This window comes from Puma concolor, chromosome B2, assembly GCF_028749965.1.
Source record: "Puma concolor isolate L17-30 chromosome B2, mPumCon1.1.hap2, whole genome shotgun sequence".
Classification (NCBI taxonomy): domain Eukaryota; kingdom Metazoa; phylum Chordata; class Mammalia; order Carnivora; family Felidae; genus Puma; species Puma concolor.
The window spans coordinates 29,112,882-29,133,214 of record NC_141671.1 but is presented as its reverse complement, the minus strand read 5'-3'; the positions used below and the strand labels follow the sequence as shown (position 1 = coordinate 29,133,214).

General features: G+C 40.5%; 1 protein-coding gene across 8 annotated transcripts in view; it reads left to right on the top strand.

Moving 5' to 3' along the window:
- The window catches only part of DUSP22 (dual specificity phosphatase 22), a 72,393-nt gene that overhangs the window by 34,580 nt on the left and 17,480 nt on the right, over window positions 1–20,333 (top strand). For 7 of the 8 annotated variants that reach the window (XM_086706452.1, XM_086706455.1, XM_086706451.1 and 4 more), the window contains one exon: window positions 12,390–12,439. The exons of the other annotated variant lie outside the window; for it this stretch is intronic. In XM_086706452.1, coding sequence (XP_086562578.1) covers window positions 12,390–12,439 — 50 coding nt within the window. The remainder of the gene's footprint in view (window positions 1–12,389; window positions 12,440–20,333) is intronic. 8 annotated transcript variants of the gene reach the window in all.

Genomic DNA, 20,333 nt, shown 5'->3' with positions numbered 1-20,333 from the left:
TCTCCTTTCAGTTATCACCACAACTAGTACAGATGTTGAGTTTCAACATGCATTACTTAGAAGCATCTTCAGCTAGCTCTTATCTGCTTTTCTAATGGGAAAGCAAATGAAATACATGGTGAAAGTTTGAGCTAGTCAAGCCATACCTGCTTATAGCACTGGTGAGGGAAAAGTAGTAGATGCATCCAAGATCTGAATTAGAGCCTTCTTCTCTTGAGGGCCAATATGGACATACTTATTTGCTTCTCAGATTTTTCCCAACTAAAAGGAAATGATCCATAAGATTCCTTTGGTGAGAACCATAGCCAGCTTCCAGAGAATGGAGAGGACATGGGAAAGCTGCCATCAGGCTATGCCTTTACCCTTTAAATGGCTGCAAAGAGACAGCTTTTCTGATATTGTGTGAGCATGGGGTAAGGCATCACAGACAGAGCTGATCCCAGACCTCAAATTGAACCATGGAAACTATTCCTAAGCAGAATAGTTTAGAAATCATCTCAGAATTTACAGATCTTTAAAGCAGTTGGGGCTTCAAAATGGTGGAACTGGTCCAACTTGACTTTACCTATTTAGTGAAATACCTTGTCAAGGAGACCATCCCCACAGCTACCCAAGCAGAAGGTAATTTCAAAGCTACTATAAATGATTAATTTAAGCTGCATTATAGAATGCTCTGATACTATGCCCTAAAGAACAAAAATTATCAGGGCACCTGATCGGGGCATCAGTTGGTTAAGTGTCTGACTCTTGATTTCAGCTCAGGTCATGATCTCACAGTAATGAGATGGAGTCCCACATCTCTCCCTCTCTCTGCTCCAGCCCCGCTCATGCATGCATGCACACACATGTTCATTCTCTCCCTCTCTCTCTCTCTCTCTCTCTCTCTCCCTTTCTCCCTCTCCCCCTCTCCCAAAATAAATGAATAAACTTCTTTTAAAAAATAACAAAAATTATGTCATAGCTAACAAAGAATAACATTTCTAAGTATTTGTTTTTTTTAAATGTTCCTTTACACTGAGGCTAGCCAGCTTTTCCAATGGAAACCTCTCTTGCTGTTGCTCCTGTATGTGTGGTGGCATTGTGGTTGAATAGTCCCAAACAGTAATCCTGAGGTCCTGCTGACCCCAATGAAGGAGGGACCTTTAACCTCCTTGGTGGCCAGTGCTCGATCTCTCCTTGTGAGTCCTATATGGGCTCTAACAAAAGTGGCCTGGGACTTCCTTCTGTGCCTAGTGCAAGAGGATGCAGCTGTCAAAATAAAAATAGCCCATCAGATTGCTTTCAATGGCAGCAGTGGGGGAGGGAAGATTTGGTAAAATGCTGCCCTTTCAAAGGAAGGCCATGGAACATTGACCAGCCAATCCTTAAAACAGAGCAAGGAAAATGCACTCCCCCATTACGTTTGGGTAATAGGACACCCCTTATCTGTTGTACATGAATGTTCCATGAAACAGAAATTTAATGCAGTCTCTAATCCACATTTACCTTCATTGTAGAGGGATACTCTTCCTTATATTCAGGAGAAATGGGACAGGTTCTGTTCTCTGCCCTACTCCTCTCTACCCTTCCAGCCCATAGCTCTTTCTCACTGTTCTGAGTTCCATGGCCCTTCTTGTGTGGCTCGTGCACTGGCCTTTACCACCTGTAGCCTTTGCATGTCATAAACATTAGCCCTACCCAGGTACGACTGGACAGCTCATAGGGTCAGTTTTGTTTCAAGAATGAAACCTGCTTGTTTTCATTCTTGAAACAAACCACTTCGAGGTCTGATCCCACATAGAGGAGGTGATGTTAGGCCCAAGAGATTGAGTGCTCTTTAGAAAAAGCTTCTTAGCTTTTTCAAAGCTGCAGATTGTATCCAAGACTGAAGACAAGTGGCAATCTACAAAGTCAGTAACTCAGTCTTCAGTGAATTTATTATTCTATCATAAGTGAGAGAGTCTGAGAACTCATTTGTTTAGTAATCTCCAAAATAGGACACAAATAATGTTTGAAACAACGCTATATTCCTCCCTGAGTAGAGAGATGTATTTAAGAAGGGAAACAGTCACCTTCTTACTGAAAAGGTGAGGATGAGGTGTGCTCATCCAGGCCTAGTAGACAAACAAGAGTGAATGTGGCTCTTCCCACTGGTTCTAGTGAGCTGTCTGCTAACAGCATTCTGAAGCCTGGTCTGTGTGACACTGAATTTGCTGGTAACCTGAGGCTGCAATCAAGATAGAGATGACTGACAACAAACTTGCCTTTTCCAGTTATTGAGCACCTACTAGCAGCACTTAGTGTGCTTCACATATTGCATCTAATTTCTTTGTTAAAAATGTCCTATATTAGAGGAAGATTCCTCTGTCCCCCTCTTTTTCAGAGAAAGAAGAGAACTGAGCACAACTAATGATTTAGAATATTGCAATTCTAAGAAGGTGCTGTGCTGTATCAGGAGCACCTGGGTGGCTCAGTTGGTTAAGCATCCAACTTCAGCTCAGGTCATGATCTCGCAGTTCATGAATTCAAGCTTGCATTGGGCTCTCTGCTGTCAGTGCAAGCCTGCTTTGGATCCTCTGCCTCCCTCTCTCTGTCCCTGCCACGTTCACTCCCCACCTCTCAAAATTAAATAAACATTTTTTTTTTTTTTTAAAGAAGGTGCTATTCTGTATCGGATATCATTTAAATATAGAAGAAAAATTTGACATGCAAGATGAACTTGAAACCATGAAAATGACTGTGAAATGTCATTGACTAGACCAGGGCTCGGCACACATTTTTATCAAGGGCCAGATAGTAAATATTTTGAGCTCTGTGGGCCCTAAGTTTCCTGTTACAGTACAGTACTGTCTCCTGTACCATGAAAGGAGCTATTGACAATGTATAGATGAACAGGCATGACTGTGTCCCAATAAACACAGGCCTGTTTGCAAATCCTGCCAGCATCATCCAGGAGCCTGTGTTGGGTCTAAAGCCTGGGGCCATTTATTCCCCAATTTAATGCAGTCCTGAAGATATCTGAGCATTTTGCCTGCCCTCACCTTAGTTATTATTTCCCATTGTTAGTGATACTGTTCACAAGATTCTGCTGAGACCATTTAGAGCATGTAGTAAACTAAATATGGAGACCTAGACCTTAAAGACCATTTGTGCCTGGCCTGTCTGCACTGGGTCATGACTTTGGAGCCAACTGCAAGTGCCTCTGGCCAGCCTAGGGCAGTGCTCAAGGACATATATGGGCCATTCTAGTAATTTTTTAAATATAATTTATTGTCAAATTGGCTTACATACAACACCCAGTACTCATCCCAACAAGTGCCCTCCTCAATGCCCATCACCCACTTTCCCCTCTCCCCCACCACCCATCAACCCTCAGTTTGTTCTCTGTATTTAAGAGTCTATTATGGTTTGCTTCCCTCCCTCTCTGTTTGTAACTAATTTTTTTCCCCTTCCCTTCCCCATGGTCTTCTGTTAAGTTTCTCAAGATCCACATATGAGTGAAAACATATGATATCTGTCTTTCTCTGACTGACTTATTTTAGAATTAAAATTGTAAAAATGGATCTTCTTTCCCATGCATTTCTTCCTTCACTTAGCAACCATTATTGATGGTCTTTGAAGAGAAGGGTACTGGGATACCGAAAGAAAGATGACTAAGATAGGATTAGGCATTTAAAGAATTTAGGGTCTATTGGGAGAGACCATTCATAAGACAGTTATGGTCCTCTATTCTGTGGTCTTGATGCCTGTGTGCCAGCCATGTTGTGTGTTGTCGGGGCACTTGGAACAGGGAGGTGGAGTCAGCCTGAGGTGGAGGGAGATGATGTCAGGGAAGGTTCTGGGCATGCGGCTGGTAGGTTACATCAGGGGAGGTTCCACTAAGGAAGTACCCCTGGGAGGAGTCCTGAAAGAGAAGGGTATTCCAGATATGAAAAAAAAAAAAAAATACTGGAGAGAAGGAAGCCTGGGGAGAAGTGGGCAGGAAAGTACAGAACATTTGGAGAGACTCTCAAGCAGCCCAGATACCTGGAGTTTGGTGAGCCGGGGGAGGTGAGCTTAGGAGGTAAGTTGTAGAGAAGTACTGAAGGATTTTGAAGTGGATCTTCCTTACTTTGCAGATATAATAAGGAGCCACTGAATGTGTTTTAGCAGCTGAGGTATATGATCGGATAAAAATTTATCTTTGTATCTTTTACAAGTGGTATTAGAGAATGCTCCTAAAATATCTACTGATGATTTCTCCTGATTTACAAGCATCCATTTTCAGTCATGGTAATTTTTTGATATGGTCACTTATCATTAACATTCGTTAAGTAATACTGCAGAATTACTTGGTTTGGAGAGTTTTCATGAGTCACACTGGGTACATCAGCAGTGCTCAGACACAACTGAAATCACAGAAAATGGCTTTCAGTGGTGGGTTAGAGCTGGCATGAATCTCCCTCACTACCTTCCCATAACCCACCCATGTTGGCTCACTATGTGTGATGTGCTGACTATGCCCACTTTAGCCTTCATTGAAATAGCTCGAGCAAAAATAAGCATTTGGGTCCTCATCGGTTGATCTGACGAGTCAGATGTATGTCGTTTTTTGACTAACCTGAAAGAAGCCAACAGGTGTTGGAGGTTTCTCATTTGCATTTTTTCTCACAAAATCAAACCAAGGGCTAAATCTTGTTTCTCCACTCTGACCTTCCCACCCCTCCCCACCCCATCAAGTACCACAGAGTTCTTGGAAGTTGTTATTTGTAGTAGTGTTTCCTAAATTTAGCTGGTGCAGGAAGAATCAGTGGCAAATGGGTGCCTGAAGAAAATGCACCTTCAGTTTAGAATCTAGACTCAAAACATTTATTATAAAGCACAACAAAAGGATTGCATTTATTTTCTGTGGTGATTTTCTACAGTAATGCCTATGAGATTTTGGTTATGGTACAAACAAAAAGAGAGATGGCTGAGAATCTCATCCCCGGACCTTATCTGTTCATGTTTTTTTATGCCGACTTCCAGTTCTTAGTCCACAGACATACATGAGTTTTTCCATATGTTTTTCCATATGTCTTTCTGTGGATATAATTTTGTATTCTACTTTTTGCCCTTAAAATGCTATTGGCCATGTGAAAATTATTAAATTGAGGAGAAATAATATTCAAAATGTGTGTGCCAGCTACTGGGTTTGGCATCCACATACACAAACTAGATGAAAATCTTCATATGCTTTCTCTCGAGTGAGACACTCTGTGAAGAGGTGGCTTTATAAAGGAGAATAAAGTTGTCAAACCTGTGTGCATCTGAAAACAATTTCAAGTCAGCAATTGCCATCTCTTGGGTCTGTGACCTTCCTAGTGTGGCTAGACTAATTTTTTCAGAGTTTACTTTAGGTTTATATGAAAGTGCAGAAGCAGTCAAATTCATAGAGATGGAAAGAGAGTGGAAAGGACTGGGGGAAGGGTTAATGGGGAGTTAGTGTTTAATAGACATAGAGTTTCCATTTGGGAAGATAAAAAGTTCTAGAGATGGATGGTGGTGATGAGAATGTGAATATACATGATGCCACTGAACCATTTAAAATGGTTAAAATGGTAAATTTTATGTATATTTTATTACAATAAAAAAAAGCAGAATGTGACTTTCTCGAGTGGGAGAGACCTTTGTTTTTCACAGTGGTGTACAAACTGTGCTCTTCTGATCAGGTGTGGTACAATCTAAACTTAAATCTTTTAAAATTTTGTTTCTTTATTGGAGTCAGATTTTTTGATAATTGGGTGAAATTAGGTCTTAATAGGGCCCCCAACTTATTTTGCTCAATTCAGTCATGGGTGTTAGATGATCAGTGTTAATAGAGTTCTGTGTGTAAGAATTACAGAGTCCGATATCAGTGTGCCACCCTGATATCTTGTAAATGTGATTGTCAAAGAAAAAACTGTCATCTCCTTCAGAGGACAACTCCATATTGCTACTAGTATTTGGATGGGATAAGATAAGAAACCAGGGTTTCTAATAAGGTCATTTTTATTAGCAGCTAAAATAACTTTTCCATCACATGGATTTCCTGATTCTGGCCCCTTAGAGAACTTCATTTCCTATTATGTTTCCTCTTAGTTTGTGAATAAGTCCTTACAGAAAATAGTTATATTCTATAACTCGTTTTTATTAGTTTTCCTGGGAAAGAGAGAACAGATTCTGAAGGGCTTGATCTTTCTTTAGAAAAGTAGAATGTCAGCTAGGTTCTTCAAAAGCCTCATATGTTTCAGAAACAAAAGAACAGTGAATTTTAGAAATTGTACTTGAAACAAGCGAGAGTTTGATCTCTTACTAGTCCTGAAATCAGAATCTTGGCCCTGCTTTCCAAGTACTTGTCTATGTATCGTTTTAAGTGTAATCTTTAGTTTCAGCCCCAAAGAAAGGCAAAAACCTTACTTTTGGTGGTTACTATGCTTGTTGAAACAGAAAACAGAAAAATATTAGAACTTTTGAGAATATGGACTTAGAAAGCTTTAAACTTTGCTCAAAAAGAATATTCTGGAATACTTTCTAAACTTTCTTTTCAGTCAATTGATGTCTACGGTGTCTTTCAAAACCTAACACAAAAGCTTTACCCAAAAAGCTTTCTTTGGATGATCCCATTGAAATGTAACCTCTTTCCTGTATTTTCCTAATGTTTTTGTCCATACTATGTAATATTAATTGATGTGTTGCTTGTTATGAATATTCAGTATGTATGTGGTCAGTGTAAATATGAGGATTTTTCTTAATTCTTTGCATTCTTCCTCCCTCTAGTCCCCATCTTATCAGTATTAATAGCGTTCGCAGGATGTGTTAAGCCATTCAAAATGCCATGTAGTCAAAAGAAATTATCTGCTCTTTCTTTGTACCTCCTAGAAATCATGACAGTCTTAAAGCATATACTGAGCCCCTTTCCCTTAACTGAACTGTTTTTGTATTCTTGAGCCAGGTACCTAACTTGAAAATCTGCAACTTGATGCTTAGTAACTTCATAAAAGTTTAATGGTAATTGGCTTTCCACCAAACACTTTTTTAAAACATTATGGAAAATACTGAATTTTTATTTATTTAATAATTTTATTTCAAAGATAATAAACTTTAGTTTTATTTATTTTTCTTTTAGCTTTAGAGGTAATATGTAGGAGTAGGAGTAAATATCACACAGTAAGTGCTATACTAATGAAAACATTACTGTTATTTTTTTTTATTCCTTTATAGTTAACATACAGTGTCATATTAGTTTTAGGTATATAATATAGTGATTCAAGAATTCTATACACATTACTCAGTACTTATTATAAATGTACTTTTAATCCACTTCTCCTATTTTACCCATCCTCCCACCCACGTCCCCTCTGTGTTATTTTTATTACTTATGAATTTTTCAGATTGTTCTAGAATTTTGTTCTAGAATAAGATTTTTATTACTTTGTTTTGTTTGCTATGCTTTCCATAATTTATCTAAACACATCATGCCCCTTTTCTCTGTCTGACCTCAACATTAGAGAATGGTCTTTCGTGGGGGTTCTATTAATACTAGGATAATTTTAAGTCTATCCAGCCTTCTTGTAGCACTGAGTTCCTTAATGGTGTCAGCACTCTTGCTGCTTTCTGAATTAGTAATTAACTGCCATGAATTGTACACATGTGCAGGCATCTGAAGGCTTTTTTCAGGTACTTCATGTTCTGCAGTCTGTGGCCTCTAAGAGAGACACTTTTCGTGCTTTGTTAATGACTAAGCCAAGATAAATAGATGTTCTTGGGTGGTGAGCAGCTGAACCTTTTTGACAGTTTTGACTCCTTTCTTTATAGTATTTGCATAGTTTGTTCACTGTGTGGACAGGCAGGAGACTGATGTCTGGAGCTTGTGCAGGGAGCATGCCCTTCCATGGCATAGCTAAAAGTTCAGCTCCCTTGTTTTAGTGGTCACCAGGTTAAGGCACGGTCACTTTACAATATTTTTCTCACTTGTAGTATTCTTATAGTATGATCTTCATGTTAATTGATTTTCACCTTGTTCAACAGATATTTAGTGAGTGTTTACTATGTGCCAAGGTAGGTTATTGTTCTGTTTTTGAGAGAATATGATCTTGTGTTTTATATTTTTTCTGTCCTTCCTTAAGAGTAGGGGATCCCCAAACTTGTGGCTGAGAGCTACTTTGTTCCTCCTTAGAGCTTCACAGATGGGAAGCTGTAGCTGCCACATGCCCATCCCAGTTAGTGAGGGTGAGGGGCCTAGCATGGCTGAAAGTCACCTCCTCATCATCTGTGGGCATGGAGGGATGGATATCCTTTGCCATCTTCGTGCAGTTTTCTCCTGCTTTATAGGGCCAGTATCCTTTTCTTTTTTGCATTAGGCACCAAAAAGGGGAATGTGACCCCACTCACGGAACACCTAAAGGAAGTGAAATACTTTCCAGTCACACTGATGTTGGCATTTATAGTAAATGCTTTTAATAAGCTAAGTCCTATTTAACCTCCTCTTCTGTCCATTCTCTTTATTTTTTTTTTCTTTCCTCCCATCATATGGGCTGGGCTGATTTTAGATTCTGTTAGAATTAAGTGGCTGCCAGCATGTGTGACAGGCATTTTTATATCTTATGTTAGAAGGAATCCACCTCAGCATCCTTGATTGATTGAAGGTACTCAGGCTATGACAATCACAGTGGAAGGGAGCATGGAAACCTGAAAATCCTTCACATCCCTCTGGAAGTATTGGTCTGAAAGAGGTTGGAGGAAGTGTGTGGGAGGAAAGAATTTCATAAGCTTCTGGGCCCGATCCATGGCCAACTCTCACTTAAGAGTAAAAGAAAAAAGTAAATGAGTCATTTCAATGACGGGTGTATGAAATGACCAGCATGTGTATCTATACTACTAAGCTTGTTTGACCTTGATGGAGGGAAGGAGTGAAATCACTTATTTTTACAGTATCATTTCCTTTTCCATTTTTTCCTTTTAAATCACTTCTTTAATACCTCTTTGGGTTTGGAGGTGCTTTAGAACTTCAAACAACTGCCTTAATATTTCCAGCAGAGCACAGTGCCCAGAGTCCAGGGAAAAATGAGGATAGAGACAAAAGGAGGCAATTAGGGATAACAAACAAAGCAAAAGTTAAATGAGGGAGAAACTGCTGCTTCACTATCTTCTAGCGCTGATCCTTAAACTTTACCCTTGACATGTTTGAGTGTGTTTGGTCTCATGCTGAAGTGTTCTCATATGTATTAACAGTGGTAAAACTCATCTTATTTAAGAGTCTTTGTTGGAAGATGTAATGATTGACTCAAAGCTGGAAAAACATGAATGTGTATATGAATTAAACAGGAAAAAAAGGTTTTTCTGACTTCTTATAATAGTGGGAGACAGGGAGGGGAATTTTAGGGCTCAGGTCTTAGTTACAGACAGCTGATTCTACTCTGAACCAGTTTAAGCAGGAAGGGGTTTATTAAGAAGTTGTTGAGAGCTTATGGTCTCCTCAGAAGAGCTGGAGAAACAGGCTTTCAGCTGAAGTTAAAGGAACAACACTCAGACCACATCACACAACTGGCCCAGTAAGATCTGCTGCCACGTCTCCCCACCCACCCCCAGTACCACCTGCCTCTGCTGCCACCTGCACCTGCCAAGCAGGTGCTCTTTACCCATCTAATTCTTCCCATGTCCTGTTTCCAAATCCACTTCAAGTAGGTGTGTCAGGTGATGCAACTAAATCCAGAGTCTACACCCTAATAGCAAAGGAGATTGAGAAACATAATTTATGTGGATTCTGTATTGGAATAGTGGGATTCACAGTGTTGGGAAGTATTGAAATGTGGAAGTCTGGAAGGGTTTGGGGCGGCCGCAAATTTAGATGTTCCTTATAAGACTACATTAGCAAATACAACACAGAAATGCCTCATAATATGAATTAACAGTAAAATTTTATGATCAACTGCAAAAAAAATGCAACTCTAGAAGACAAGTTCCTTTATGGCTTTATTTGCTGAGGGACTTTTGGTAGTCTATATCATGATTCTACATATTTCTCCTTCATTTACTCTCTTAGGTTGGTTATTTTTCTAGTGTTTGATGTGTTTCTTCTCCTATTTATTATCCTTGACATGGCAAGATCCCATCAGATTAGGCTATCAAAGGAGGAAGGGTTTACAAATCATTCATTTAAGTCCTCACAGAGCCATATTCTTTTGAAGAAGTTGCTGAGATTTCTAGATTTTGTACTTTTACTTGACATTGAAGACCTTTGGAACTATAAATCCCCCTGAAGAAGAAACAACTAGGTTTTTAATAAAACAAATTTAGCTTGAGTTTTTGTAGCATGAATTTACACAGACATTTTTTTTACTCATATAATCCATTTCAGATCTTTATTTCACACTAAAGATAGACTTTCCCTCTTCCTCATTATTTTTTATTTTTTTTAATATATGAAATTTATTGTCAAATTAGTTTCCATACAACACCCAGTGCTCATCCCAAAAGATGCCCTCTTCAATGCCCATCACCTACCCTCCCCTCCCTCCCACCACCCATCAACCCTCAGATTGTTCTCAGTTTTTAGGAGTCTCTTATGCTTTGGCTCTCTCCCCAACTCTAACCTCTTTTTTTTTTTTTTTTCCTTCCCTTCCCCCATGGGTTTCTGTTAAGTTTCTCAGGATCCACATAAGAGTGAAAACATATGGTATCTGTCTTTCTCTGTATGGCTTATTTCACTTAGCATCACACTCTCTAGTTCCATCCACGTTGCTACAAAGGGCCATATTTCATTCTTTCTCATTGCCATGTAGTACTCCATTGTGTATATAAACCACAATTTCTTTATCCATTCATCAGTTGATGGACATTTAGGCTTTTTCCATAATTTGGCTATTGTTGAGAGTGCTGCTATAAACATTGGGGTACAAGTGCCCCTATGCATCAGTATTCCTGTATCCCTTGGGTAAATTCCTAGCAGTGCTACTGCTGGGTCATAGGGTAGGTCCACTTTTAATTTTTTGAGGAACCTCCACACTGTTTTCCAGAGTGGCTGCACCAGTTTGCATTCCCACCAACAGTGCAAGAGGGTTCTGTTTCTCCACATCCTCTCCAGCATCTATAGTCTCCTGATTTGTTCATTTTGGCCACTCTGAATGGCATGAAGTGATATCTGAGTGTGGTTTTGATTTGTATTTCCCTGATGAGGAGTGACGTTGAGCATCTTTTCATGTACCTGTTGGCCATCTGGATATCTTCTTTAGAGAAGTGTCTATTCATGTTTTCTGCCCATTTCTTCACTGGATTATTTTTTGGGTCACACAGACATTTTTAATAGATTTTTATGGAGACCTATGTGAAGTTTTTGTTTTTTTCAAATTGGGCCATTCTTTTCTTTTTTTTAAATTTTTTTTAACATTTATTCATTTTTGAGAGACAGAGCCAGATAGAGCACGAGTGGGGGAGGGGCAGAGAGAGGTGGGGACACAGAATCCAAAGCAGTCTCCAGACTCTGAGCTGTCAGCACAGAGCCCAACGTGGGGCTCAAACTCACAGACTGCAAGATCATGACCTGAGCTAAAGTTGGACATTTACAACTGAGCCACCCAAGCACCCCAGGGGCCATTCTTTTTAAAAAATGTATTAGTTTGGTACATAAACTTTTACTCTTTTGAAAAGCAAGCAAAAGGGGCGCCTGGGTGGCGCAGTCGGTTAAGCATCCGACTTCAGCCAGGTCACCATCTCGCGGTCCGTGAGTTCGAGCCCCGCGTCGGGCTCTGGGCTGATGGCTCAGAGCCTGGAGCCTGTTTCCAATTCTGTGTCTCCCTCTCTCTGCCCCTCCCCCGTTCATGCTCTGTCTCTCTCTGTCCCAAAAATAAATAAATGTTAAAAAAAAATAAAAAATAAAAAAAAAGCAAGCAAAATATATCAAAATATTTTGCATGTGTAAAGTTCCACTAATGCATCAGTGAAATTGTAACTCTCTGATTACTAAAATATGGTATAGAAAACTCTGTAACATAACATTACAATTTTTACTTAGCATGTTAAAGTTTTTACTAACAGTGCTTCTTTTTTGGCCACTCAAGGTCTTAAACGAAATAGATTTTAAAAATGCTAAATATGTAAACAAGCATTTGAAATCATAGTTTTGACTTGTTGACACTTACTGGGAAGCCCTCAATTATTTCACTTTTTTGATAAACCCTGTCTAAACCTACAAGCTGTTTGCAAACTAGAACATAAATATTTGTATGTATGGTCACGGAAAATAACCAGGAACCTTAATTAAAGAGTTTTTCCCTGGTTCCTTGGCAACAAAAGATGAGTGAAAAACTTCTCCTTTTTACTTTTTATTTTTTGACCTGAGTAAATAGTTCCTTTAAATATTTTTCTCCACTAAGTATCGTCTTTTTACTTAAATTTTTTATATCATTCTACAGGGAGTTAAATACCTGTGCATTCCAGCAGCGGATTCGCCATCTCAAAACCTGTAAGTTGGTTTTTTCCTACATTTTTTGGAGATATTAAAAACAAATAAAGGACAGTAAAGTAAAGGACTGTGAAATTGTTGGAGCCAATGGGATGCTTCATGCCTTGCGCAGCTGCTGCCCTGCAGGGGAGGTAACAAGGCCCATAGGAGGTCTGTGCTGCCGAGTTAGGCAGAGCTGCAGCTGGAGGCACGCTTCTTGTTTGCCAGTCCTTCAACTACACAACACTGATGGGATGTCTATAAGAGCCTAATTTTTAAAAAGGATGCCTTAAACCAAACCTTGAGCATGTTCATCTCTTCTCTAGAAGTAAACCCTTAAGGAAGCTATTGGGTTTTGTCTAAAAGCAGCACTGTCCAATAGAAATAGAATGTGGACCACAAATGTAAGCTGTGCAGGTAATGTTAAATTTTCTAGGAGTCAAATTAAAAAGAATAAAAAAGAGGGGCACCTGGGTGGCTCAGTCAGTTAAGCATCTGACTCTTGGTTTTGGCTCAGGTCATTGTCTCATGGTTTGTGAGATTGAGTCCCAAGCAGAGCCTGCTTGGGATTCTCATGCACCCTCTCTCTCTCTATGCCCCATCTCCCTCCCTCCCTCCCTCTCTCCCTCCCTCTCTCTCTCTCTCTCTCTCTCTCTCTCTCTCTTTCTCTCTCTCTTTCTCACTGTCAAAATAAATAAATAAACTTAAAGAAGACCATGATATGGAGTAAAATTTTACTGAAGCATGGATTTGAACCTTTCAGGCTCAGACACTGGGGCAGAAATAAAGTACTTAACCACTCATTGCCTCCAGTAGATACCAGCCCCTGCTTCCAAGGCTGGCCTTGTGCTTACATTGCAGGTCAAACGCAACCATGCTAGAATTACAGGTTACTGCATCTTATCTGGAAAGTTACAAGCTATGGTGATGTTTGTGAATTTGGGAGCCCACAGGCTTGTTGGGATTCATCCTTCGTGATTCTTAAGCTCTATTGCCTACAAATCCTGCATATTGGAATTACAGACCATATAATCTTATGTTTAGTATCCCAATTGTTCATCTTCTCTGAAAGCTATCAAATACTGGAACATTCGCAAATCTTGATTTTTGATTGCTAGAGAGCAGTGAAATCCCAGGTTACACAATAATTTTGTGAGATCTACCTGTTTGAGAAAAAAATGGGGCTAGAGTCAGATGGATTGATGTAGGGAAGGGTGGGGGGTGGTATAGGACAGGGGATAGGCGGCATATGATTAGATGAGAAAAGGGCAAGGGTAGATTTGAAGCAGGGACAAATATGTTCTGCATAAGGCCTTTTTTTTTTTTACACTAACTCTCCATATTTCACAGAAAAAGTCAGTCTTTAAGGCTGAGGATGACGGAGGAAAGATTTTACTAGGATCACTAGGAAAACAGTAGTAGCTTGGGTCTAGGAGGAGAAGAAGCACCAGAGAACTTCCTTGGTTACTAGTCGTGTCAAGAAACAGAAGTGGTTGGAAGGGCATGGTGTATACGGAAGGAAGTGAGCCACTGCCTTTCTCTGGAGACCACAGCAATCTTCTGCCCATGTTTTGGTGGCTATTTTTAAAATGGTTGCTTTGTTCTTATCTCAAACTGAGATTCTAATATACTGCTGAACTTGTCAATACCTGATTGGCAATATGACTCTTTGGAGGAATCAGATTATAACACATCCTGGGCATTTGTTGTGAGGTAAGGTGGCCACCTGTACTTGATTGCCCTCAGGACATTTCAGCTTTGCTAGGAGCCAAGCATTGTGCTTGATGTCCAGGACAATAACTGACTTACCAAACGAAGATTGAGCATTGAGCAGTCCTGCACTATATAGACAAGTAAGCAGTAGACCTTGATGTTAGATATCTTAAATTTAAAACTAGTTGTATCTACCTTGGGCAAGTCATTTAAACCCATCTGAACTTCAGTTCCCTCATGTAAAAAATACCTGCCTTGAGGATTTTTGGAGATCAGATCACATGTATGAAAGTGTTCTCTATGAACTCTAAGCACTTTTGAGAATAAGAATACACTTTTACTCTCTTAAAAGTGTATTCATATATCTTGAGAGTTATAAAAGAAGATAATTGAGGGGCGCCTGGGTGGCGCAGTCGGTTAAGCGTCCGACTTCAGCCAGGTCACGATCTCGCAGTCCGTGAGTTCGAGCCCCGCGTCAGGCTCTGGGCTGATGGCTCGGAGCCTGGAGCCTGTTTCCGATTCTGTGTCTCCCTCTCTCTCTGCCCCTCCCCCGTTCATGCTCTGTCTCTCTCTATCCCAAAAATAAATTAAAAAAACGTTGAAAAAAAAAATTAAAAAAAAAAAGAAGATAATTGAAATAACAAGTTTTGGTGTTCAGGAGACCCACTTTAGTGGGAGATTTGGAAGATATGCTTACATGGAAAGACCAGAGTGACAGAAAATGTAGCAGCAGCTTCTCCAAGTTCCAGGGTCTCATGGGTCAGTTCAGGTCTTCTGGTAAAACCAGCCCAAACACAGTTACCTTGGGTCCAAAGGACTAACCTGCAAGATTTGAATTTGTTCTCTCCTGTCCCAAATATGTGCAGAGGTCTTGTTAAGCTGTGTGATTTGCCTTTTTAACTCTTTCCTTACATCTTGGTGAAAGTGTAGGGTGGGACACCAGGTTTCAATAGGTAGTTACCATAGCATCCATGTTTGGGGCTAATGACAGAATAACTTCAAGAGGACGTGCCATTGCTGCTATGTTGAGGGAAGTCCTACAGCTGTACAACCTCTGTTTCAGTTGGAAAAGAAAGTTAAGGCCATAACTCATCGAAAGGCAGAAAAGCTGGCACTTGCCTGTTAACAGTTATGTTCATAGGCATTTATGTGATTCTTTGGGAAAACTTTTATTTTTAATCCATTAGTAATTGCAAATCTTATGCATAAGTAAGACGTTGGGCACATCAATGTCCATGAGTTTATAAATATTTCTTGCTCTACTGAAGTTACATGGAAATTGTGGAGTTAAGTTTGTAATTTGAGTTTACTGTGTATGTTAAGAGACAGCCTATGAAATAGCTGGAGTTTCTCTTTCCGTGTTACACATGTTTCTTTGGAAGCATAACATACGTTTTAACAGCAAGCATGCTTTCATGATATAATTAGACTATTAACCATTGGCAAATGGAATACTTGACTTTTTATGTGGCCTGTTCACTTCAGGTAGCCTGTGGTCACCAAATATTAGGAACATATAGCTGACAGTGAACCTTCACTTTCTGTACCCTCAACCAATGCAGATAGGAGATAAATACTCTGGTTAACAAAAGCAAGAGAAATCATGTCCATCACTTGGAAAATATGCTCTGGCTAACTCAGACAATTATAACTAGTAGTTCTTTAGTCTAGCCACTTTTAATTACTGATGCCTGAAAAGTCTTATATTTAATGACAAAATAAATTCTAGAAAACTGTATCGCTTACTGTTTTGAACCTACAGATTTTTTAAATTGTTTAACTTTAGATGTAATTTAAAGTTTTATATCCTAAATATTACCCCACAAACCCCTATACCAACAGGAATTCTTCTTGCTAATTATGCTTAGTAAGAGGTTTGTGACCTTTTGAAACTAACTGCTTTCACTTGGCATTCAGTGGTTGTAAGCTGCCCAGAAAGGTCAATTTTCTGTCTTGGCTTTAATCCTCACAAACTCCCCCTCTGATCTTCCAGGAACTTGAAATGCAGAAACCTGGTTAAGATAACATTAACACATTAAAATTTTACCTCAGTTCCCTAACCACCTTGCCTTTCAAAGTCAGGAAATGTGAAAGTTCAAGTTCTCATAGTTGTAATACCCCCACAGACCCAGGCTGGGGTGTTTTGCATGATTTGTCACAATTAGAGGCATCCTAGAGCTTATATCACATGCATACACTACATGATCTCTGAGTGGCTGATGTGGGGTGGGTGGTGAATTGAGGCTTTTAGAAATACTTGCTTTTGCTTTCTCTGTGTACTTTCTTATGCAAGTCACTTTAACCTCACTTCTCATCTGTAAAATACCTATTTCACACAATTCTTGTAGTATTAGGTTAGATAAGTGAAAGTATTTTTTATGAACTGTAAGCTATTCCAGAAATAAGATTATATTTGCTATCCAAGTAAGGAGTATTAATGTATTTCGAGAGTGAATTATTGGATATATGGTAGATCATTTATTCATTCTTATTTTAATATTTATTAAATTGGTATTTTTTATTTAGATATTGTTAAGGGAATACTTTTTTTAAATCTTCTAATGTCAAGTACAGGAGAGTTTGGTCTGTGCTGTGGAGTTGGTGGCATTGCATCATTGCAGTAGAACTTTTGTGACATTCAGTGGTTTGAGTATCGAGCAGGTCTCTAACTTTCTTGAGGTTTTTGTGGGGAGAAGAGGTAATTAGCAATACAGAAAGCTTATATTTAAAGTACCAGTAAAACTTCCTTGCCTTATTCTACCTCCCTTTTTGTGTATGTTTTCTTTAATTTAGCTGATGTCTTCTGTACATCCAACTCTTTCGTCCTCTTATAGTTTTTCTTTGTTTTAATTATTAAAAAAGTTTTGCAAAATCAAAGCTAGGTGGGCCCTTGGAGTGCTGTGGTTCTGTTTCCAGACAGATGCATACATACTTGAGCATACATGTGCACACACACATACACACACACACATGCTCACACATGACTCCTGAGGACTTTGCAGCCCATAGGAATGAGAAATACACAGAAAATGGATATTGAGTTTTTTTTTATAAGACTTCACTTATTGAACTTAACTGTATTTTAGTCTTAAACTTTCTTCTCCTAGTTTTTCTAGTGTTCAATTATTCTTTGTGAAATGATGTTATAGTAGATGGTAGAGAGGTTTTTGTTTTGTTTTTAAAATGACCTTATGTAGCAAAATGAAAATCATGATAAAAATCCACCCCCCCCAATTAAAAAAATGTTTAAGTGCAGGAAATATAAAAGTTGGGGAATCATTGATGTAAATATGAGTTAGTTGTATGTGTTAAATGCTGTGCACTGATAGAGCAGCTCTGCCAGTGTCTGTACTGGTGGAGAATGTTCCTTCCTGCTTGCTTCTGGGTGGGGTGAGAGTGTTCCAGCTGAGGGGGCCTACATGGATTCTGCCCCAGGAGGAAACAGCTCTCCTATCTGAGCTCACCTTCCAGAGCACCGGCTCACTCAGATAGAACATTCCACCCATTTACTTTTTGCTTTATCTTTTTAAGTATTCCTTTTCCAGGAAAAAAAAATCTAAGAGTGCTTGCCTTTCCTGTTTTTTTTTCCTCTTTTGCTTTCATATACAACATACATGTACAGACGTGTACACATGTCTGTGTGTACACACACATATACATATATGGGAAGGAAAAGTGTCCTCGGTCGCATGGCTTTGCTGTCAATACAGCCTAGTCTGATACTGCTGGCTTTGGAGTGAGCCCAGCTCCCTTGAGCTCCTGCTCATATAAGCAGAGTCTTCAGCAGGACAGAGCTGCCTCAGATCCCACAATGGGGATCACAGCCTTAAAATCTTGCAGTGTTGGAGTGAGCACACATTGTTCAGCCTCAAAAGATGATCATCATGTGGTGTAGTTTTGCTAGATCCCATCCACCAGTCTTTTTGTGTACTCTCTGAAGGTCAGGAAAACCTGGCTGATCCTGGCTTTTGGCCTCTGGACAGAGAGAGAGAGGAGGCTGTTCAAGAAGGACAGCCAGCACAGACTGAGGAAGTGGAGGAAGGGCAACAGTGGCTGCTACAGGGCTGTTTGCTGAGTGCTCATGGAGGACATGTCTCCCTGAGGGCCTACCAAAGGCCTGCCCCTCTGCCCTACCCAAGGTGTTCTCTTCAGATTATTGGCAGCAGCAACCACTGTTACATGAGTTTGTGACACACATGTAGGTCAGTGAGCCTCACTGGCTTTCCTCCCACAGACTTACTCCATGTGTGGGTATGCAAGTGAAGGTACAAAATGAAGAGCAGGAATAGGGAACCTGTGTTCATTGAAACAGTCTGTGTTGGGATGGTGCTTGAGATATGTGCTTCTGCTTCACATCAGAGAATTGGGCAACAAGGGCCAGAGTCGTGGGTATTTCCCGCTGTGGAGGAGGGAGTTTAATGACCAGTGCTAGAGCTTATGTCATCAGCTTCCCTGGAAATAACCCCCACTCCTGCAACACACCAAAGCAGTAGTGAATGCGCATGCCTCCTGGCTTTACTTGGAAAAGGCATTTCTAGGAATGTCTGCTTGGCGTGGCCTCCTGCCTAATTGTGTTTATGAGTCAAGTTTTGTGGTGAGGCTTTAAGCCTTCCCTTCCCTAGCATCATTACACTCCCAGGCTGGGCTGTGAGCCACCCTCTCTCTCACAGATGCCTGCTGTGGAGTTCCTCAGCCCTTGCCCCAACTCAGTGGTGGACAGGTGCTGTTTGTGGGTTTGTCTTAGGCTTAAGATTGATGCAGTTAGAACTAAGAGAAAAGGGCTGGCAGGGAGCAGAGTAGGAGCACCTCCTCATGACTTCCTTGTCCCCACAGCCCTTTCATGTGCTCTCTCTGGGCTCTGACAGGTCTGCATGTTACCCTGCTGACCCCACTCCACCCCACACTCTTATTCTGAGAAGAGGCAAAACTGACTTTAGAACCCAGATACCCCCCACAATATTTAAGACCCAGGTTTCATCATGCATGTGGTTTGGGACATGCAGGTATAAAAGCCAGATATAGGCAGTTGTTCCCACTTTCAGGTTTCAGTAAAGGGATTCATTTGTTGTCACTTGAATTTTGCAAGTTCTTGATGAGCTCCATAGCACTGACCATGTTCTCGTAAAACACTAAGTCCTACCCACTTAGAGTGGCATAGTTAACTTTCATGGCACTCGGGCTTTGCAGTGTGTTCTGGGGCAGTCTGTGACTTCTTCACTAAACTGGCAACTGTCATTCATTTCTAGATTTATTTTTCCTTTACTGATTACTGTATTCTTCTCTGCCTCTCTTATCTCAGATGCAGCTCTGCACGATTAGAAAGAGACCCATAAACAGGCATGAGCATGGGCTGCAGGCATGGAGAGGACTCTCAGAATTCTTGGATATCCCAGCATGGCTACCTAGTGGACAAATATGTGCGCCCTCTAGCCACACCCTTCAGCTGCCAGGCTGCAGTCAGGGGTGAGCCTTGGGTTCTGGGCAGCCTGTCCTGGTCCTGGGATCTATAGTCAGACCCACCCCACCCTCTGGCGTGTCTGCCACATGCAGTGACCTACAGAGGAGGACAGGCTGCACTGCGCAAACCATGAAGCAGATGGCAGAAGGGCAGCCTGTAGCCGCTCCTAGGCCAGATGAGTTGGCTCAGTGTTGTTAAAACTATTGAATTGGTTGCTGATACCGGGTAGATTGTATTTGGCTGTAAGTAGCAGAGTGTCTGATTGATAATGTTTTAAGTTATAAAGAAATTTAGTTCAAGCCTTGACCAAGAAACCTGGTGATGGTTGCTCCCAGGCCAGGGCATCCCCGAGGTCCCTCTTTGTATCCTTGCTGCCGTTCCACCCCAGGGGCTTATCACCAGTGGTTACAGAGCAGCTGATGTAGCTGTAAGCATGACACTCACTTCTAGTTTCCTAACAGAAATCTGAGGCAGAGATAGATAGCTTCCCTTTCATCAGGAAGGGAAAACTTTTCTAGAAGTCCCCACCTCACCCCACAACCTTTTCTTTAGTTCTCCATGGCTGGAGTCAGAGGTAGGATGGACTATTCTGACAAACTAGTGCCCCAAACAAAATCAGAGTGATTCAAGATGTCTGCCACAGTTTTAATACTTCAAAATCAGAAAACTTCACTGCAGACTGTTTTTGCTTGAGAGATGGGAAGCTCTAACAGCACTGAGCCTTCACTCTTGCCTACAGTGCCT